This window comes from Ovis canadensis, chromosome 15 (assembly GCF_042477335.2).
Source record: "Ovis canadensis isolate MfBH-ARS-UI-01 breed Bighorn chromosome 15, ARS-UI_OviCan_v2, whole genome shotgun sequence".
Classification (NCBI taxonomy): domain Eukaryota; kingdom Metazoa; phylum Chordata; class Mammalia; order Artiodactyla; family Bovidae; genus Ovis; species Ovis canadensis.
In genome coordinates, this window is record NC_091259.1 from 54,656,737 (window position 1) to 54,679,011 (window position 22,275).

At 46.9% G+C, this 22,275-nt stretch overlaps 1 protein-coding gene across 1 annotated transcript in view; it reads right to left on the bottom strand.

Annotated features, from left to right (window-relative positions):
- The window catches only part of DNHD1 (dynein heavy chain domain 1), a 64,755-nt gene that overhangs the window by 26,937 nt on the left and 15,543 nt on the right, over nucleotides 1-22,275 (bottom strand). The window contains exons 6-19 of the mRNA XM_069553302.1: nucleotides 21,979-22,135; nucleotides 14,100-14,354; nucleotides 13,853-13,990; nucleotides 13,656-13,707; nucleotides 11,930-12,195; nucleotides 11,596-11,839; nucleotides 6,884-7,041; nucleotides 5,908-6,394; nucleotides 3,842-3,969; nucleotides 3,545-3,743; nucleotides 3,083-3,177; nucleotides 2,334-2,541; nucleotides 432-557; nucleotides 30-127 (exon numbers count right to left, since the gene is read on the bottom strand). Coding sequence (XP_069409403.1) covers nucleotides 30-127; nucleotides 432-557; nucleotides 2,334-2,541; nucleotides 3,083-3,177; nucleotides 3,545-3,743; nucleotides 3,842-3,969; nucleotides 5,908-6,394; nucleotides 6,884-7,041; nucleotides 11,596-11,839; nucleotides 11,930-12,195; nucleotides 13,656-13,707; nucleotides 13,853-13,990; nucleotides 14,100-14,354; nucleotides 21,979-22,135 — 2,611 coding nt within the window. The remainder of the gene's footprint in view (nucleotides 1-29; nucleotides 128-431; nucleotides 558-2,333; nucleotides 2,542-3,082; nucleotides 3,178-3,544; nucleotides 3,744-3,841; nucleotides 3,970-5,907; nucleotides 6,395-6,883; nucleotides 7,042-11,595; nucleotides 11,840-11,929; nucleotides 12,196-13,655; nucleotides 13,708-13,852; nucleotides 13,991-14,099; nucleotides 14,355-21,978; nucleotides 22,136-22,275) is intronic.

Sequence of the window (22,275 nt, forward strand, 5' to 3'; positions counted from 1 at the left end):
GGTCCATCCTGCCACACCCACTTCCCTACCAGCTCAGGACTGGGAAACTGGATCTTCATCTCATGCAGAACTTTATTTAGGAAGATCCACTTCTGTTGGAAAGTCACCCACACCTGCAGCAGGGCACCTGTGAAGGCAGTCAGGGGAACAATGGAGGAAGACGAGGGTTCTAGCTTCTGCAAGAGGGACCAGCCTCTTCCTGTCCTCTTGGGATGCCCTACCCCCAAAAAAACTGCTTAGTAGGACCCCAGGACCTTGCATGAAGGAGAGAAAACCTGCAACGTGAATAAAGATCTGGTCACTTTAGCCTAAGAAATGGCTCTGAAGGTGGTGCTCACTCTGTCTTCCCCCACCCGCACCTCTCTCCCCAGCCTTCTAGGTCATCTCCCGTCAGGTCCCACCTATGAGCCCAGCTAGAGGCCTGCACTCACTCAGGCCATGCATGATGGTCACCCACTCCAGAGCAATTCTGTTTAAGTCTCCTGACTTCTGGATGGCCAGGATCTTGAACAACACCTGAAGGCTTTCATGGATAGAGTCCTGCAGGCTGCTGTAATCTAAGGAAGAGTGGACTTGAGCTGAGCTGAGCTGAGCTAGCAGTCAGATGGGGCAAGGGCACAGGCGACTGATACCCAATACATGCTGAAACGCACAGATCTCAAACTATTCTCTGGAAGATACAAACATTTTTTCCTCCACTAGCTGAACCATATGCTCACAAAGAGTCAGAATGTGTTTGCAAAACTGTTTATGTGAGTTCTGTTCATTATGTGAGTTATATTTTAATTACAGAATTTAATCTAGTATTATGTTAATCTCTGAAATACAGGTGGAGAAAGAGTTGCTGGTTCTATAAAAACTATGGAAGCCTTCAGAAGTAAAGGTAAACTGTTAAAAAATAAAGGCATGATATTAAATTAGGTATGCATGCTGTTGCTTTAATCATGTCCAGCTCTTTGCTACCCTATGGACTGTAGCCCGCCAGGCTCCTCTGTCCAGGGGATTCTCCAGGCAAGAATACTGGAGTGGGTTGCTGTGCCCTCCTCTAGAAGATCTTCCCAACTTAAGGATTGAACCTACATCTCTTTATGTCTCCTACACTGCAGGCAGATTTTTTTTTTACCACTAGCACCACCTGGGAATCCCAAATTAGGTATAGACAAGTCAATTTTTTAAAACTGTGAAATTATAATGAAACTCTAGAAAAATTCTGGACTCAGCTTCATAAGTGTCCTTGTGTCACTTCTCAACTTTCAGAAATGGAAAGTGGAAACAGCAGACAATGTATTAATACTACAAAAGGCAGTGAGGAACCTCTATCAGTTGACTGCGAATCAAAGAAAAGCTCTTGTCCTCAGGCTAAAAGGTGAGTAAACAAATGTACATTACATGATTCAGGCTAAAATAAAAATCTTAAGCCATGTATGCCTATTTTATGACTGATTGCCCTATTTAACTAACTTTTTGAATCTGCTGGCTGGTTTTAATTAGACCAGATAAGAGGATTTCTCCTTTACTGGCAGTTCCCTAATTATACTATTTTCGGTGCCTGGACATACACTGCGCCCTCTGTCCGGCAAGCCCTTCTGCCCTTGCATGTTTAGCAAACTCGTACTCCTTCAGAAGTCAGCGTGAGGCCTTTTCCTAAGGAAACGGAAGATCTCTGTCTCCTGCCCGTTTCAAGTTGCTCCTCTTTCTGATGGCTCAGTGGTAAAGACTCTGCCTGCCAAGCAGGAGACCTAGGTTCAATCCCTGGGTTGGGAAGATCCCCTGGAGAAGGGACCAGCTATCCACTCCAGAATTCTGGCCTGGGGAATTCCAGGGACTGTACACTCCATGGGGCCGCAAAGAGTCAGACACGACTGAGCAACTTTCACTTCCACTTTTTCACTGCTCCATCGCACACCCATCTCTGTTCTCTTGTCCTTGTCTGGGAGTTCACAAGAGACAGGACTTTGGTCTGATAATCTCAAGAGTCTCCTGAATTTGGCTCAGAGGAGGCAGGTGAGTTTGATGAGGGAAGGACAAAGGAATGAACGAGCTGGTGCAGCCTAGAGGACAGAGCGTTGAACACTGGGGAGATGTGACCATAAAGCGGAGACCTTTGCTCAAGAGGCCAGACATCGGGCAGGAAAGAGGGAGTGAGGGGCTCCCAAGAAGATTAAGACTGTGTGGGAGCTGCATGGAAGATGCTGTCTCAGAAAAGACGATGGCTCAGGCTGTCCAGGAGGGCAGGGGCCCAGGCTAGAGAAGCCAGATCTGGCAGAACTTGGTGGATGAATATGCCCCTCACCCTGTCTGGCTGTCACTGGGCCCTAAGGGCAGGGCCTCACCTGAGAGGATGAAGGTACCGCTGTCCTTGCCCACTACCTGCCACTGAGGGCTGCGGGATGCTTGCCTCTTGGAGCGCTCAGAGACTGGGGACTCGTAGGGCACATGCAGGATGAAGTTGAGCAGTCGCAGCTGGCGTGCTTCCCAGGCCCGCCGCAGCCGCAGGAGCGCTTCGTGGGCATGATTCCGTATGTTTTCAGTCCTCCAGATCTGGAAGAGCCGGGACTTAGGAGCCGGGACTGGGAGATGGCTCAGGGGATAGCCCTGGAGCTTGGACTCAAGGGCCATGGCTCAGCAGAGTGCGGGTCTCAGAGAGGAAGAGTGGGGTCATTGGCTTCAAAGGCAAGCCGCCAGCATCACACTGTGACCTAGGGCTGCTGCCCTGAAACCGACTCTTTTGCAAAGCTCTGGCCGAGCAGACAATACATCAATTAACTCATGCTCTTTGGGGACAGGGTAAGTATTGGGGGACATCTGCCACCCTGTGTGCCCACCACTTTGGGGCTGCCACCCACTTCCTTCCCCTGTAGAGGAGGGACATACTTTCAGTCACAAAGAGTCTGGAACCACCCATCAGATCCCCATACTCCCCAGGGAGGCTAGCAATCTCAACCCCCTCCCCACAGACCAATATCTGCTGTTCCCCTTGTTTCAAGGGGCTGCTGGGTCTTAACTGCCTCTATTAGAGCTTAGCAAACAGGCCTTGGGTTTGAGCTACCCTTCCTCAGTGGGGTCGTTGGGGAGGGCCCACCTGATTGATTCGATCTGTAAACTCCAGCAGCGGACAAGAGAGCAGCTGGCCCACTGTTAGGAGCTCTATGCTGTAGAAACTGCTTAGCCCTAAGGCTGAAGGTGGAGGGACAGCAAGTCAGAGCGATACTCGGTCTTTGGCAGAGCCCAGCCTAGTCCAGCCCAGACAGCACATCTCAAAGCATGACATAGAGGCAGGGGGCCCGGAACCCAAGGTCCAGAGCACAATTCAGAGTCCAGAACTAAGACTCCAGCCTAAGTCCAGCCCTGGCAGCAGAAAGGATCCACGTGGTAGTGTGTGAGGTCTCTACGAGGGGAAGGAGGCTGCAGCCCATGGGGAAAGGTCAGGGCAGCCCAGGGAGGAAAGATGCTTCCCCAAAAAAGCCACAGAGAAGTGAGTTGTCCCATTGTTCCAACCCTGTGTCCTTCCCTCCCCCCGCCCTCTGACTCTATCCACACCCACCTCGCAGGAGAGCTTGGCAGTTGAGGTTCTGCACCTGGAGGCTGCCCAGCTTGGTCAGCAGGGGAAGGAGGCTGCGAAACTCCTCCAGCATGCGCATGCAGCGCTGCAGCACCGGGCTGTGCAGCCCCAGGGTTGCGCTCACCCGGGCCGCCTCTGTCAGCCAGCCGTCTGTCTTCTCCTGGGCCAGAGCCAGATTGAACTGTGGGGGAGAGGCACACCGGCAGCTGGAGACCCTCCCACCCCCACCCCCGAAAATGCTTCACACCCGGGCAGGGGCGCCAAGGAGGGCGTCAGCACCTTGGCAAAAGCCATGCACTTCCATTCACTGATGTTTTCAGAGATGACTCGGTACAGGTGCCAGATGTGCTGCTGCTGCACGATGGGGCGGGTCCCACAGACTGGCAAGGGCACAGGACTCTCGTCCCCTGTGGGACAGGCCCGGGGGTCAGGTGGGGGCATGATCAGTCAAGATCCCATAATGACAGAAGGGAGGGTCCTGAAAGTGCAGGGGATGAGGCTGGGGGTGGGGGGCAGTGTCCAAAACTGTTCAGTACAATAAACCAAGGGAGAGTTAGTCCAGGAAGAGAAACTCTAGGAAAACGTGATAGGGATGAAAGGGAAGGCATCCTCTTCTATTGATTAGAGTCCGTCTCTCTTAGGCCACTTCAGCCACACCACCCTTCACTATTGCTCAGATACATCAGCCCTGCTCCCTCTTGCTGAGGGCCTTTGACTGGCAGCTCATTCTTTCAGGAACACTCTCCTCTAGAGAACTATATGGCTCACTCCCTTACCACATTCGAGTCCTTGATCAAACGTCAGTTTCTGAATGAGACCTAGGCAGTGCCCCCCCCATTAAGAACTGCTACCCACCCTTCCTGACATTCTTGACTCCTCTTAATCCCAAGGACAGAGGAGCCAATTTTTTTACTTCAGAACCCAATATTTAGCCAAGCTGTGATATAAGGACATTATACAGTCATTCTTGGTCATAAATAGCTTAGAAATTCTAACACCTCCAACTCCCTTCTTAGAAAAAAAACAACTCAAAGATTTACTGCAGCCATCCAAGAAAGAAGTGAAAAAAACTAAAAAGATGTGGTATTTTTAAAACTGGAAGTGGGTAAACAAAACCATTCAACCTTAGATGTCAAAATAGTTGTTAACACGGTTATAGAACAAAGCAAATGTCAAAGATAGCAAGTAAAATAAAAGACACAGAATGGAAAATAAACAGTAGCGTTAATGGTCTAGATCTAAGATCCTAGAGTGTTGTATTAATAATAAAAACTGGGAGTTTGGTGAAGAGACAGGGGTGGAAAAAGGAAATAAAATCAATGCTGTGCAGTTTTCCAGGTGAAACCCCGCAAGGCCAGAGTCCCCTATTCTACTTTTCCACAAACATCCCAACCACTAGCAGGAAAGGCCAAGGTCTGTGGTCTACATCAGCTAGAGCATGGGATGCTGCTGCTGCTAAGTCGCATCAGTCATGTCTGACTCTGTGCGACCCCATGGACTGTAGCTTACGAGGCTCCTCCGTCCATGGGATTTCCCAGGCAAGAGTACTGGCGTGGAGTGCCATTGCCTTGCATGGGATGAGGGTCCCCCAGCACTTGACCAAAGAAAAAGTCCCTTGTTTTAGGATGGTCCCAGAGTGTCTCCTCCCTGGGATTGGGGACCTCACAGTCAGAGATGGTAACAGTTGGCAGTTGGCTAAGAGTCAACTCAGAAGCAATATCCCTTGCAAGGGATACAAGTGAGCGACAGAAGTGGCTGCACCTGAGGAAAGAACCTGCAGCCCACAAAGTCCTTCCCGTGCAGAAGGGAACCAGCCCAGCCACACACTGCACAGAAGGGCCAAGACCAGGAGTTCGGTCCGGGTCTCCCCTTGGGGCCAGGGAAGCCCTCAGCAGCCACCTCTCTCCACCACACTGGCTGCAAGCAGTGGCCACGGAGCATCCACACCTGTTTTCATCTGGGACCTGCTGCCTGCTGGAGGCTTGAGTTGAACAGGGCTACACAAAGGCTAAGGACTACGACGAGAACACATTTCTATTTCTCTGCGCAGGCTTTTAGCCCTCTGATCCCATCACATTCAGATGGAACACTCACCTAGTTGCCTTCTCCTCCAGACCATGAGCTCCCATCTAGGCACAATGCTTATCCCCACCCTAAGGATAACACTTGACATAGCCAATGGGTTTAGATTTTGTCCTGCAATCTTTGCATTGAAAGAGACTAAAATGAAGGTATGTGACTCCTAAGACTTGCTTAGGATCACCCAGGACACCACCCAGGATCACACCACCCAGGATCACGCCACCCAAGGGTGGTGGTGGCGGAGGGGGCGGGGCCCTGGGTACCAGTGAAGGCAGTGTAGGCATGGTGCAGGTCAGAGAGGCTGCTGACTGTGTTCTGGTACTGACGCTCCAGGGAGATGAGCTGGCGCTCGGTGTTCCTCTGCTCTTGTGCAGGGTCCATGAACGGACCAGACAGGGCCTTCTCAATCATGCCCTCCAGCTCCGCCAGTGCCGTGGCCATCAGCTGCTGCAGCTTGGGCACGATGGCATGCCGCTTGCTGAGCAGGAACTCTGAGGCCTGGCTTTTCTCATACTGGAATGACTCCCACGTGTCCATAAGCTGAGGGGCAGGCAGAGGGCGGTCAAGCAGAGCTGGGGGCTGGGGGGAGGAGCAGCGGGTGGGGCAGAGGAGATGCCTTCTCACCGAGATGTCCAGTGCCTCATTCTCAGCACTGAAGAGGCCAAAGTGGTTGCGGATGAGCTCGTAGAGTGACCGCGTGTATTCCATTTGCTCCTCCAGCTCAGCGTACCGCTCGTTGGCCTCATTCAGCTGCAGGGATGACAGCATGAGACCAGCGCCCACACAGCCCTGTGCACCTCTCTGCACCCATCCTGAGGGGCACTCCCTCCTGCTAGAGGCTCCAGGTCCTAGCAGTTGCCTTTTAACCCGCCGAGATCAGGGCAGTCCAAGAGCAGATCCCCATCTGACCAAGGTCTCCCTGAAGACAGCACAGCTCCTCCTCCATCAAGTCATTGCCCTGAGGACAGGGCAATGGATCTCTACTTAAACATACAGAGAGCAGAACTCTCTCTCTGAAAGCAGGACTGTCTCTCATCACATCAGGGCCTCCCCATTTCATGAGGATACTGAGGACCATGTGAACAGGGTGAGAACTGGCCAGGGCAGGTCACAGAGGTGAATGCAGTTTAAGGGCATAGAGCCCCACTGGGAGCTCAGCAGAGACCGGAAGGGAGTGTGCTTAGCACGTGAGCAGGACGGCCCTGGATAAGCTGGGGCGGAAGGATGGGGAGCGCCCACCTTCTGGGAGCACCATGCGATGGAGTGGATGTCTGAGTTGATGGTTTGGAAGGCCTTCATGAAACCCGTGAGCTCTGTTATTAGCTGCTGACTGCGGCTCTGGCACTCATTCTGCACCTGTTCAAGAATGTCCTTCCTGATGTTTACCAGCTTGGACTCTGAAGACAGGAGAGAGTGAGGCGTGAGGGGCTGTAGTGGCCAGGGAGCATCCAGGGGAGGCTGGACTGAGAGCAGGTTGAAGGGGAAGCCAGCGCATAAACTGGTTCCCTCAGTCACTGAACACATACTGGACCCCTGCCTGGTGTCATTAGCTGCAGTTCACTGGGGCCCGTACTGGGCACCAGCAGACAAGGGTGATGAGAGAGACAGAAAGGTTCTCACCCAGAGAAGCTCACAATATGGCAGTAGAGACAAACATATAAATGGACAATCACGTATCAGTGCAATAAATGCTCTTCAGCCAGCCCTCAACCTGGCTCAGTGAAGAGGAAGGAAGCCTGAGGAGACTGGGGGAGGCGTCCCCAGGGGGCACTGGAGCTGACTGTACTAAAGTGGTTAAGGCTCCCAGGGGCACGTGGATGAAAGCATGTGTGAAGGCAAGGGAACACCATGTCCGTGATAAGCAGAATGCCCACCACAGATAAACAGTTTGCGTCTGAGGAGTCTTACTGCATCTGCTGTAGCAGAAGGACCAAGAAGAGTGTGCACTTTGCCTTTTATTTTTTAAGGATTAAAGGAAAGAAGCTGTCAGGTGGATTTGCGACCGGAAGATAATCTTGGAAGCTGGCTTTGGCAATATGAACAACTCCACTGTGGCCAAGGGCAGGAATAATACCAGTATGATGGCTCATATGGTGGAGCAAGGATTCAGACTCTGGCAGCCTGTTTCCAACTTGCTATATTTTATACTTTGAAGGGTTAAAAGTAAACTGACTCATCTTTCATAAGCATCTTTGAGATATACAAGATGCATATAATTGAGACATACAAGGAATGGATCCGATGGGGTTTTGAAGAAAGTAACCGATAGGAATTGGCACCAAGAGCTGAAACTGAGAAAACCAAGACGAGAAAACCTCCAAGGTGTACTCAAGTTTGAACAGAACACAAAGATGTGAAGTTATCCTTTTCCAAACTGTCCCACTGGCCTCTGACAGTAGCTAGACCATCGCAATGGTGCTGCTTTCTGAACAGCAGCACCAGGTTGGTGAAGACTAAGAGCTCAACAGTGACACCATGTGGTAAGACGGAGCAGTGGACTGATAAAATACCAGGATTCCTCCGGGTTGCAAGTTGGAGATGGATGGGAAAAGACATTTGAGAGATACTTAGGAGGCAGAAGAATGGAAAGGATTTGGTGACAGGTTGGATGTGGTGGAATTAGGGAGATGGGTGAGAAAAGTATGAACTCAAGATTCTGTTGAGGCCAACTCATTATCATTCTCTATTAAATGGAGCCCAGATAGAAGAGGAGCAAAGTCGCAGGATAAATAGATAAAACTAGAAGGATGAAAGAAGGATGAAAGTGAACAGAAGGGAACAAGGTGAAATGAAAGAAAAATTAAGCATTTGCTACATGCCATAGTCAATGCTAGGAATATTGCAAATAGTATCTCATTTAATCCTCCTTCCCATAACCCAGTGAATGGCTACATTATTATGTCCATGTTACAAATAAACTGAAGCTCAGTGATATGAAGTCATGCAAACCAGTAAAAACAGAGTCACAGTTCTGAACCCAGCACTTTTCTCTCTCCATCTGTTCCTCTTAAAGAGGTCAGTTGACCTTGGATTAAGGACAAAGAAGTCAACAAATTAGAAAGAACACCGACTTCCTGAGCAAGAGTGGAGCAAAGCCCACTGTAACCAGGGTCAGAAAGAAAGCAGGTCAATCACAGGCCCTCCTGCTTCTGCCTGGCTAGCCTGAACCCTCTGTACATTTAGGAGGGAAGGCGGGGATAGGTGTAGGGAATTCTGTCACCTAGGAGATACCTAAGGAAGCCTGTGCTTTCATCTGTGCAGGGGCAAAGGCAGGGAGAGCTAGGCATGCAAGCACTTTGAGGCCCAGCTCCAAAGCCTCTCACCTTCATAAACCAAGCAGGCCTAGAGGGCATGGGTCTGAAAGTACCTAGTCTCTGCAGGAAGCAGACATTGCCATCTGGGGGTGTTAGGTCACAAAACAGAACCTCTCAATTTCCTAGAGGAACCAGCTCCCAATCTACTGTGCTCTGTGTCTCTCCACAGCCATCTCCTGGGTGGAGGCACTTAGCCAGCAAACAGTAGTGTGAGACACGCTTCCCATAGGAAGGGAAGAAGAGGAAAGAGGAACGAGGCTACTTCTTAAACCAGACTTCTCAGAGATCCAGGGAGACCAACAACTGGGCCTTGGCCTCGTGTGGGTAGGTAGACACCTGAAGTGGGAAACTGAGATGGGCTGAGGGGCGAATAGATAGCAAGTGAGCCTGAGCTCCACTTTCCATGTAGTCACTCTGGGGAGATGACCCTCTTGCAGGGTGCCCTTATACGCGTGTGACATGAGACAGTCACAGCAGAGCAGAAAACAGGGCGTGAGAAAGAGGATCAAAGATAATGTTCCCAAGACCCCACAGCTCCCAGACGGCAGTGGACACAGGAGACAGTGAAGAGTTGATGGCCAGCAGGCCCGGATGGTGTTCCTGGGTTGAGGGGCGAGGGGCCCTACAGCAGAAGCTATGGGGGTGGCCAGCCTAGGACAAAGACTGGATGAAGGGTTCACTAAAACCCCAAGGACATGTGGTGTCAGCAGAAGACAATGCAGAGCCAGGTCAGCAAGGGCAGACACTCTGGGCTCCTACCAGCTGAGAGAACACAGGCCAGTTACTCCAGCTCAGGACACAGCTGCACCGGAAGCAGCAAGGTCAGGAGGGCAGAGACCTCAGGGAAGTCAACAGAAGCCAGCCAAGAAGAGCACATGGCCCTGAAGCCCTCTCCAATGCCAGGTGCCACCCTGGGGAGGAAAATGAGCTGAGGACGCTTGAGAAACAGAACAACCGAGAACCGTAGTATGAATTTTGAATTGACCAATTACTCCAAATAGACTGAATTAGACCAAAAGTCCTACTTTAAATGAAAAAAAAAAAAAAGTGTTCACTTTCAATTGGAATACAGTTGTCCTTAGGGGAATTGGTTCTAGGACTCCTGAGGATACCAAAATCCACACATGCTCAGTTCCCTTATGAAATGGCACAGTATTTGCACATAACCTATACATGTCCCCCTGTGTACTTTAAATCATCTCTGTGCTAAGTTAAGTCACTTCAGTCATGTCCGACTCTGTGCGACCCTATGGACTGTAGCCCATCATGCTCCTCTGTCCTTGGGACTCTCCAGATAAGAATACTGGATTGGGTTGTCATGCCCTCCCCCAGGAGATCTTCCCAACCCAGGGACTGAGCCTGCATCTCTTACGTCTTCTGTATTGATAGGCAGATTCTTTCCCACTAGCGCTACGTGCGAAGCCCCTTAAATCATCTCTAGCTTACTTATAACACCTAAAACAATGTAAATGCTATGTAAATAGTTGTAAATACAGTGTAAATGCTGCATAAACAGTTGTCGGTTCGAGTTTTGCTTTTTTGGGACTTTCTGGAATTTTACCCACAGACAGAACATACAGATATGGAGGGCCAACTGTCTGTTCTTTCACCATCAGCAGAATTTAAGGCTACAGAACAAGCCAAGATCAGTTAAAGAGAGTAACTTTTATACATACAAATCGTGGTGTCAATTTTGACTGCTACATGTGGAGAGAGGGCACCCTTGATTCCTGAGAATCTCAGTAAAGAAACTGAGTTCTCCTAGCCTAAGGAGCAAGCAAAGATTTTCCTCAGCCACATTTGGTCTGACTCCTTCCACACCATAAGAACAGAAAATGTCAGGTGACAGAGACACCTTTCCTGAGAAGTATGGGGGACGAGCTGGGCCAAAACAGATGGAGAGGCCGTCCCCCGTAGTGGACAGTTGGCAAAGGGAAGGATGGGACTGGGGCTTTGGGAGGTTCTACTAGTTCCTGCACCAAAGGTCTCTGGGGGACGCTGAAGGCCCAGGGAGGGCCGTGTGGATAAGGTACAGAAGGCGAAGGAGAGAAGGGAGGACAGGACTTCGTTGGTGGTCCAGTGGTTAGGAAACTGCTTGCCAGGGCAGGGGACACAGGCTCCATCCCTGGACTCCACATGCCATGGGGCAACCGTACCCAGGTGCCACAACTAGTGAGGATGCAACTACCGAGCTTCGCAGGTGGCTCAGTAGTTAAAGAAGCCTCCTGACAACCCAGGAGACAGGAGATGCAGGTTCGATCCCTGGCTAAGGAAGATCCCCTGGAGGAGGAAATGGCAACCCACTCCAGTATGCCTGCCTGGGAAACCCTGTGGACAGAGGAGGTTGGCAGAATACAGTTCATAAGGGTCGCAAAGAGTCAGACATGACTTAGCACCTGAGCACACACGCACGCTGCAACTACTGAAGCACGCATGGCTAGAACCTGTGCTCCACAAGAGAAACCACTGCAGTGAGAAGCCCCTACTCAAGAGGGCTACCGTAACCTGAGAGCAGCCCCCATTCGCTGCAAGCAGAGAAAGGCCGCGGCGTGCAGCAACGAAGGCCCAGTGCAGCCACAAATAAATAAATACATAAAATTAAAAAAAAACCGAGAACGGAGACTAAGCAGCACTCACCCATCTCTGCCTGTATGTTGCGGCAGCTCAGCAGCAGCAGCCTGCCTCTTGTGATCAACTCCATGGGTATCCTGGAGACTTGGGCCTGCCAAGCGTTCAGGCGGGTCACCAGCATCACATAGTTCTTGATAGGATAACCTCTCATAGACTCCAACTTTTGACACCCCCAGGCTTGCAGGAACTCATAAATGCCTGTCATCCAATGGTAATCCCTGCAGAATTCCTGCACCTCCTGCAGCATGTCCTAGAGGCAGATGAGGGGCTTAGGGCAGAGGTGGGCGGCGGTGACAGGAACCGGTGGCCACCATCCCATTCCTTGAGCCTCTGTCCTCACCTCCAGCAGGGCCTGTTGGACAGCCAGCGCCTGCTGGATTTGGGGGCTGTTGTCCAGGTCCTCCTGCAGCTGCTTATAATCGAGGGGCGAGTACTGGCCCCGAAGCCGGTGCCCATGGACCTCCAGGGCTTCAGTAACTGTGCGAGACTTCCAGGGCCACACCAATCCTATATTCGGGCCACAGAAGACGTCCACAGCATCGCTGGGCTGGCCCTGGAACTTGGGCATCATGAAGTCTGAGTCTGAGTAGTCCTCTTCATCTTCGTCTAGTGGGGGACATACCATGATTGCCCATGAGTGCCCTCCAGGGACCACATACAACTTCTCCCTCTACCCTGAGTGTGGACACCACATTACACACCTTACACATTCTCTGTTCATGAGTGAGTTTACACATACATCTATATCATAAGCATAGTGCCAGGGAATCTGTTAGGGTTTAGACGCAGACGGCAAAATTTACTCTAGCTAGCATATGCAGTGAAAGCGTTAGTTGCTCAGTCATGTCCGACTCTTCCATTGACTGTAGCCTGCCAGGCACCTCTGTCCATGGATTCTCCAGGCAAGAATACTGGATTGGGTAGCCACTCCCTTCTCCAGGGGATCTTCCCAATCCAGGGAAGCCCAGTATAAGTAGCCCAGTATAAGCAATTATTTTATAAAATCATATGAGTTGTGAGTGACTGCAAGAACTGAAAATCAAAAACACTCTAGGCCAAGTGTTTAGGGATTTGTGCTGCCTGGCAAATTGGGATGTCATCGCCATACCACCAGCTACATAAACACATGATCATAAACGATTACGAGCCCCACCAGCAGAACAGATGGCATGCGTCCTGCCTCTCTCCCCTACTTACCTCAATTCTGAACTGAAGTCACATATAGCTCTAAATAACCTATGACTCCCAGCCTCGAGGAGGTCTGAGAAACGCAGTTTCAGAAATGCAGAACAGAGGAGGAGGTGCGGAAGGAAGCTGAGCAAGCCAGTCCTCAGCACCTGTCTTAAGGAACACCCTTGAAATCGGCCTTCGCCTTAATTCTTAGAAACTGGTTAATTGCCAACTTTGGTATTTGTGTTAAGATTTGCACAAAAAGGGAGAAGAGGCATCAAAATGTTTATAAATTAAATTCATACAGCAAACACATAAAGACCACAGTGCCCCCTCCCAAGGGTCCATCCTCAGATCTCTTCCCTTCCCCATCAGGACTCACTTTCTAGAACTAACCAGGTTTCATGGTTTTAAATACCATCTATTTTCTCTGAAATTTGTGTCTAATGCAGATCTCTCCCTGAATCCCAATCCCATTTAAACAACTGCCTAGTCCACATCTCTACCTAGATGCTGACCTTGAACCTCAAACTTTTAACAGCCTCAAATGGGCTTTGATCTCCACCCACTCCCCTCCAAATTGCTCCTCATGCGGTCTTCCAACCTCAGGAAACAGGAACTCCATTCTTCCAGGTTGTCCAGTCAAAAACTTTGAAGTTATCTTTGACTCTCTTCTCTCACATACAATGCACCCACCCATCACAAAATCCCATTGGCACACGCACGAGGAGCAAAACCATGCCTCTACCCTCCTACCCTCTTCAGCACGTGTTCAGACCCAGGTTAGAGCTGCTCCATCCATGTCCAATGCCCGACTCTATGGCCATGAGGACATTGCACGTGCCCTTTTCCCTCCTTCCACCCTTCCTCCCTACTGCCTAGGGCTCCTTAAATACCTTCAATATACAGGGACTCCCAGAAGGTCTTCAGGTCTGTAGACTGCATTACCTTCATGCCAAGGTGCAAAGAAGGGGCAGAAAGAGCAAACAATGAGGGTTCAGACCAGGCTGAGAGCCTCTGATTCTAAATGATAGGAACAGGGTATTCCCTGTAGGGAATTCCTCCAGCCAGACCCCTGCCCGAACCAAAATACCTTCAGGGCAGAGGCCTTCGTTGACCTTAGGCCCACAGTTAAAGTCTGGATCATATTTTCAATACAGGGCTCCTGAGACAGCTGACCACTACTGTCAAAGACCAGCTGTGCTAAGAGAAAGGGTTTCTGCCTTGGGGCCTGTAAAGAAAGGTCAGGAGAGATTGTGGGGCCAGAGGTCAGTACTTGCTCCCTGCCAGTTGGCCCTTGACTGCCTGTCCACCTTCCCATATGCTACCCACCACCTCACTTGCAGGATGTTGGCCACAAAAGAGGTTATCTCCTCCTCTATGATGGACACGAGGTTCTGGCAGATCATATAGTCTACCAAGCGGGCCAGCTGTCCCATCTGCAGCAGCCACGCCTCCGCCTGCTTCAGCCTCTGCTCCAGCTGCTGGCACTGCGCCTTCTGAAGGTACACGGAGGTCTGGTCTGTCCTGATCTTCTTGCAGTTTTTCAGTCGCTGCTGCAGGCCCTGTTGCATTTGGTATGTATCCTCATGAATCTGTCAGGAGAGTGGAAAGTGCACTGGAGAAAGGGGGATGGAGACCAAACTGGCCACCACCTGGTCTGTTGCAAAGCTCTTGGGTCTCAGAGTCTAAAACCTCGACCCTAGATATGCAGATGGAGGGCTGCTTCTTAGTAGAGACTGGCCCTGGAAATCTTTAAGTGACCAGAGAAGATGTGAAATGGAGAACATATATTGAGAGGCTACAATGAGTTGATTTGATAGGCCAGGCCTGTCTGCCAAAAGCCCCCAGTGAAGTGAAAGTTGCTCAGTCTTGGAATTCTGTAAGCCAGAGTGGGTAGCTGTTCCCTTCTCCAGGGGATCTTCCCAAACCAGGGATGGAACCCAGGTCTTCTGCATTGCTGGAGGATTCTTTACCATCTGAGCCACCAGGGAGGCCCAAGAATGCTGGAGTGGGTAGCCTATCCCTTCTCGAGCTGATCTTCCCAACTCAGGAATCAAACCAGGGTCTCCTCCAATGCCCCCAGGGGGGAACTCAAATAGAAAGTGTGTGCGTGTGTAAATAGAGAGATTTGCCATGCATAGATTAGACAAAGAAAAAAAAAAGATATTCAACAAATAAGGCCCAGTAATTATTCCAGGTTATGGTGTCTAGTTACTAGGCCTGGGTGATATGGCATGCTGACCAGCATAACATAGCCTTCCGTGAGAGCAGAAGCTCTCTCTGGCTACTCACAAAGACTTTCCAGTGGGGGATGGGAAATGTGGGATAAAAGCCTGGGAGCCTCTTTGTGGGTTCATCTCACAGCTGGGAAGTTCCTCAGCCTACAAGAGTGCTGACAGTTGCCACCTCTCTGGCCTGTCCTGATGAGGAACAGAGGAGAGACACCAGGAAGGTACGTTTGGCCAGACGGACCCTCTGGTCCCTGCTGCTCTCCTATCCTTTTTGATGCTCAGCAGAGCTTGTGGTGAGAACTATGAGGTAGCTACGAATTGTATTCTGCTCACTCTGAGCTCAGATCCTAGTCTTCTGAGACCCAGACATAAGGCAGTTGAAACCTAAGCTAGGCATGTCATATACAAACTTGCCTTGGATACTTGGCAGGGTGTCCTCTTCCATGCTCTAGCAATGCCCTCAATATCCAGTGGTTCCTATACCACAGTCCTTAGTCCAGCGCACCATTATCAATTCGTGTGACTCGTCCACTACACTGTAAATTCTCCGAGGAATTTACTTCTTATTTGCTTCTGTCACACTTAACCCTAACTGCTTAACACAGAGTCTGGCATGGTTAGTTCCACTGTAAATGTTTGCAAAAAGAAGGTATCATCTCACATTGAGAGGACTTACTGAGTGACACCTAGGATAAAACCATGAACAACAAGGTCCTACTGTATAGCACAGGGAACTATATTCAATACCCTGGGATAAACTATAATGGAAAATAATATTTTAAAAAGAATGTATATATATATATGTTTGTGTGTGTGTAAAATAGAGTCGCTTTGCTGTACAGCAGAGATTGGCACAACATTGGGAATCAGCTATACATCAATAAAAATTAAATAAATAATAAAAATAGAGAGAAAATGGAGATTCCAAAAAAAAAAACAAAACACTAACAACAACAATAATTACTACAATAGAGGATAATCTGTTTAAAACCTTACCACTAGCGACATTATATCAATGCAAAGAAATAGAAGAAAACAATAGAATGGGAAGGACTAGAGATCTCTTCAAAAAAATTAGAAATACCAAAGGAATATTTCATGCAAAGATGGGCACAATAAAGGACTGAAACGTATGGACCTAATGCAAGCGGAAGATATGAAGAAGAGGTGGCAAGAATACACAGAAGAACTATATAACAAAGATCTTCATGACCCAGATAACCATGATGGTGTGATCACTCACCTACAGCCAGACATCCTGGAATGTGAAGTCAAGTGGGCCTTAGGAAATATCACCACGAACAAAGCTAGTGGAGGTGATGGAATTCCAGTTGAGCTATTTCATATCCTAAAAGATGATTCTGTGAAAGTGCTTCACTCAATATGCCAGCAAATTTGGAAAACTCAGCAGTGGCCACAGGACTAGAAAAGGTCAGTTTTCATTCCAATCCCAAAGAAAGGCAATGCCAAAGAATGATCAAACTACCACACAATAGGACTCATCTCACTCTAGCTAGCAAAGTAATGCTCAAAATTCTCCAAGCCAGGCTTCAATAGTATGTGAACCGTGAACATCCAGATGTTCAAGCTGGTTTTAGAAAAGGCAGAGGAACCAGAGATCAAATTGCCAACATCTGTTGTATCATCAAAAAAGCAACAGAGTTCCAGAAAAAAATCTACTTCTGCTTTATTGACTACCCCAAAGCCTTTGACTCTGTGGATCACAACAAACTGTGGAAAATTCTTCAAGAGATGGGAATACCAGACCACCTTACTTGCCTCCTGAGAAATCTGTATGCAGGTCAAGAAGCAACAGTTAGAACTGGACATGGAACAACAGACTGGTTCCAAATCGGGAAAGAAGTACAACAAGGCTGCATATTTCCATCCTGCTTATTTAACTTATGCACAGAGTACATCATGTGAAATGCCAGGCTGGATGAAACACAAGTTGGAATCAAGATTGCCAGGAGAAATGTCAATAACCTCAGATAAGACACCACCCTTATGGCAGAAAGCGAAGAACTAAAGAGCCTCTTGATGAAAGTGAAAGAGGAGAGTGGAAAAGTTGGCTTAAAAATCAACATTTAGAAAACCAAGATCATGGCATCTGATCCAATCACTTCATGGCAAATAGATGGGGAAACAATGAAAACAGTGACAGACTTTATTTTTCGGGGCTCCAAAATCACTGCAGATGGTGACTACAGCCATGAAATTAAAAGACACTTGCTCTTTGGAAGAAAAGCTATGATCAACCCAGACAGAATATTAAAAAGCAGAGACATTACTTTGCCAACGAAGGCCTGTCTAGTCAAAGCCATGGTTTTTCCGGTAGTCATGTATGGATATGAGAGTTGGACCATTAAAGAAAGCTGAGCACCGAAGAATTGATACTTTTGAACTGTGGTGTTGGAGAAGACTCTTGAGAGTCCTTTGGACTGCAAGGAGATCAAACCAGTCAATCCTAAAGGAAATCAGTCCTGAATAGTCATTGGAAGGACTGATGCTGAAACTAAAACTCTAATATTTTGACCATCTGATACGAAGAACTGATTCACTAGAAAAGACCCTGATGCAGGGAAAGATTGAAGGCAGAAAGAGAAGGGGACGATAGAGGATGAGATGGTTGGATGGCATCACTGACTTGATGGACATGTTTGTGTAAGCTCCGGGAATTGGTGATGGACAGGAAAGCCTGGTGTGCTGCAGTCCATGGGGTCACAAAGAGTCAGACACGACTGAGCGACCAAACTCAACTGAGGGGCATTATCTTTAAAGTTCTAAAGAGATTTCTCATGGGGCTTCTCTGATAGCTCAGTTGGTAAAGAAACATTGTAAATCAACTATACTTCAAAAAAAAAAATAATGAAGATAGAGAGAAAATGGGGATTCTTAAAAAAAACAAAGTAACAACAACAATAATAATTACAACAGAACATAATCAGTATACATTTTAAAAACCTTACCACTAGGGCCAATATCTTTAAAGTTCTAAGGAGATTTTAAAAACCTAGAATTCCATATCTAGCCAGAGTATCACTGAAGTTTGAAGATGAATAAAGACATTCTTAGATATACAAAGACTCTAAAAATTTACCATCCACAGATTCTCTCTGGAAAAAAAAGGAGTATATTTCTGACATAAGAAAATGAATACAAGAAGATAAAGTGGTCTACAAGAAGTTGTAATGAGAAAAAAAAATTGTGAAATATATTATTAATTTTAAATGAGAAACCATAAAACAAAATGTTTGTAACAAGATAGGACTAAAATTCCAGGAGATATCAAAAAAAGCATAATGAGAAGGGTGGAAGGTAGGGAGAGGAGAAAAAGAAAATTAGAAGAATGCCAAGATTTTATTCTGCTTGGGAGAAAGATATAGATGCAAACTCAACTTGGCATTCATTCAATCAACGAATATTCACTGAGCACTTACTGTATGTCATACACTACAATAAGTAATAGAAAAATACTAGTTAATGAAACAGAAAAAATTCCTACCATCTTGTTGGAGTACATACAATAAACATAATAAACAATACACAATAAACATATAAAGAGTAAATTTATATTGTATGAAAAAATTATGAGAGCTGTGAAAAAAAAAAAAAACAGCAGGAAACAAGGAGTCAGGAGTGCTGGTTAGGGGACTTCCCTGGAGATCCAGTGATTAAGAATCTGCCTTACAATTCAGGGATGCAGGTTCAGGCCCTGGTCAAGGAAGTAAGATCTCACATGCCAAGGAACAGTTGAGCCCACGCCTCAACTACTGAAGGAGGGAAAAAGGAAGGAGGGAAGGAAATGGGTTTATACCAGTAATGCAAATGTGGTTTAACACTGACAATTCACCATATTAACAGACTCAAGGAGAAAAATTACACGATCATCTAAATAGAAGAAGAAGAAGAAGAAAAAAAAATATCACTGGACAAAATTCAATACCCATTTTTGAAAAAAACCTCTTAACAAACTAGGAATTGATGGAAACTTCCTTAAAAATTGATGAGTATCTAAAACACTCACATATAATATCATAATTTGTTTCTAATCTATCTGAGTTATTCAATAATGCTGCATTTTGATGGACAGCAGCATGTTTTTATGTAGCCCAGATTATAAGCTGGGTTCTGTAACAGTTCAGTTGCCAGCTGTGCTGACCGCTGATGCTGCCTTACTGCCCTTGCACCCCACCCCTGGGGTGACTGCCAACAGGGGCTGGTTCCATTCCACTCCACACAGCAGCACAGGAAGTGGCAAGTGCTGCATTCGCTTGTCCTTTCATTTTTTCAGTGGTGATTTTTAAAAAGTTAATTTTAATATAGAAACATTGTTTTTTTATGGCTTTTAATTTTTCTGTTTTAAGAGACCCTGAGATGATAAAAATATTACCTCATGTTACCTTCAGAAAGCTTTTTAAATTTTCTTTTTGTACTTACTGTCTTTTACCCACCATGAATTAATTTTTGTATATGGTATAGCAACTATCAGAAAACACCAATATTTTAAAATACCATTTATAATAGCAACAAAAAATGTCTAGTATCTAGCAATAAATCTAATGAATACAAATATGTTCAAGACCTCTACAGGAAACCTGCAAAATCTTGTCAAAAGTAATTAAAGAAATCAAAATAAATCAATAGATCCATGTCATAGATTAGGAAACTAAATATTGTTAGGATATTAATTCTCCCCCAAATTGATCTATAGATTTAAAGCAAGTGAATTAAAAAAAAAAATCCAGTAAGGTATTTTGCGGAACTTAACAAGCTGATCTGAAAATGTATATAGAAATTAAAAGAACCTAGAATAGCTAGGGAAATCTTGAATAACAAAAGGCTGTAGGTCTTACAATATCAGATATTAAGAATTATTATGAAGCTACAATAATTAAAATTGACAAATAGATTAATGGAGCAGAAGAGAGTCCAGAAACAGGCCCACCCATACACAATCATTTGATTTAAGAAAAAGACACCAATGTAATTTAGTAGGGAAAGAACAGTCTTTTCCATAAATGAGAAAAATTTTGACTCTTACCTCACACCATACAGAAAAATTAATTTGAAATGGATCATACAACTAAATGTAAATGATAAGGTAATAAAATTTCTAGAAGAAAATATAGGCGAATACGGGATAGGCAAAGATTTCTTAAGCCAGAACCCAAAGGACACTAACCAAAAAATAATCATAAAATGAACTTCAAGAAAATAAGAACCTGTGCTCATCAAAAGACACTATTAAAACAGTAAAAAGGCAAACCACAGACTAGGATAAATGTCCACAATATTTATATATTTGATACCAGACTTACATGCAGAACATATAAAAGAACTCTTACAAATTAATAGACAACCCAATCAAAACTGAACAAGAGTTAAATACGTCACAGAAGAGAGTACCAAAATGGCCAATAAACATTTGAAAGGATGCTCAACATCACTGGTGATCCTAGAAACACAAACTAAAACCATACACTCACCAATCTGGTTAAAATTAAAAACCTCAACACTCTCAAGTGCTGATGAGATCACAGGACAACTAGAAGTCTGATGGGAATATAAACTGGTACAACTACTCTAGAAAACTGTTTGGCACTGTTAAACATACCTAAACCCTACTCTAGCAATTCCACTCCTGGAATATATATCCCAAAGAAATGGGGTTTATGTCGAGCAAAAAACACACTAACTTCATAAGATTATTCACAATAGTAAAAAACTGGAACTAACACAAATATCCATCAACAGGAGAATTAACAAATACATTGTGGCACATTTGTATAGTAAAACACTACACTGCAACACCAAAGAGTGAACGGCTACCACCTATAGTGCTAGGGATAAATCTCACTAACATAATATGAAGTGAAAAAAAGCCAAACAAAAAAAGAGCACATGAAATTTCAAATCAGACAAAATTAATCTGTGGTGACAGAGGTCATAACAGTGGTTACCTTTGTGGAAGCACTGATGAGAAATTACCAGGGAACTTGCCGAGGTTCTATAGAAATTGTCTATCTTGATCTGCTGGTAGTTATTATATGGGTGTATACATAAGGAACGGAGAAGGCAATGGCACCCCACTCCAGTACTCTTGCCTGGGAAATCCCATGGGTGGAGGAGCCTGGTAGGCTGCAGTCCATGGGGTCGCTAAGAGTTGGAACACGACTGAGCGACACTTTCACTTTTCACTTTCATGCATTAGAGAAGGAAATGGCACCCCACTCCAGTGTTCTTGCCTGGATAATCCCAGGGACGGGGGAGCCCAGTGGGCTGCCGACTGTGGGGTTGCGCAGTCGGACACAACTGAGCGACTTAGCAGCAACAGACATAAGGAAGGGTTTCCCCAGTGGCTCAGCAGTACAGAATCCGCCTGCAAAGCAGGAGATATGGGTTCAATCCCTGGGTCAGGAAGATCCCCTGGAGTAGGAAATGTCAGCCTCCTTCAGTATTCTTGCCTAGAAAATCCCCTGGACAGAGGAGCCTGGTGGGCTACAGCTCATAAGAGTTGCAAAGGGTCGGACACGACCGAGAGACTGAGCACGCACGCACAGGGGATGTGTACCACAGATGTAAGGTAGGCACAAGAAGGGAGGACTCCATGACTGGATGCTTCTATCAGCCACGGTGACCTGACAAAATTTCAACAGAGGTTCCAAGATAAGCCCAGAAACACGTAAGATCAGGATCCCAACTTTCAAATTCTCTACTGCTCCTGGCACAAATGACTGAAAATCAGACATTGTTGTGTTCCTTCTCGACTCCTCTCAAGCCTTTAGGAAAAGATTGACTCTAAGCCTCTGCCTACCTGTTATTAATCCATCCACCTAGGGTACAGGCTGCTGTTGGTAAACAGGACAAAGACTCTGAGCCCACTGCAGAGTCCAGAGCACACTGGGAAGCTTGCCAAGAGATAGCTGAAACCCTGGCATGTTCAGCTTGGAGAAAAACCTCACCATAAATGGGAGCCTCTTACCAGATGAAGGATGGATGTGCAGAGACGCAGGCAGCGATAGAGCAGCCGCAGAGCCTTGTGGTTCTCCTTGGCTAGAGCCCGCCGCAGGTCCAGCAGCTCGTAGCACTGATCTGCTTCATGGGGGAGCCAGGTCACAGTGTGAAGCTCCTGCAGAAGTCTGGAATCAAGGGCTAAACTGGTCAGAGCTGGCAACTCTCCCCTCGTTCCTTGGACTCTTTTGACTTATTCCTAGACCAGCTCACCCCAGAATGAGCAAAGGTTTAGAGAGAGCATAACGTTCCCAGAGACTGACAGTGA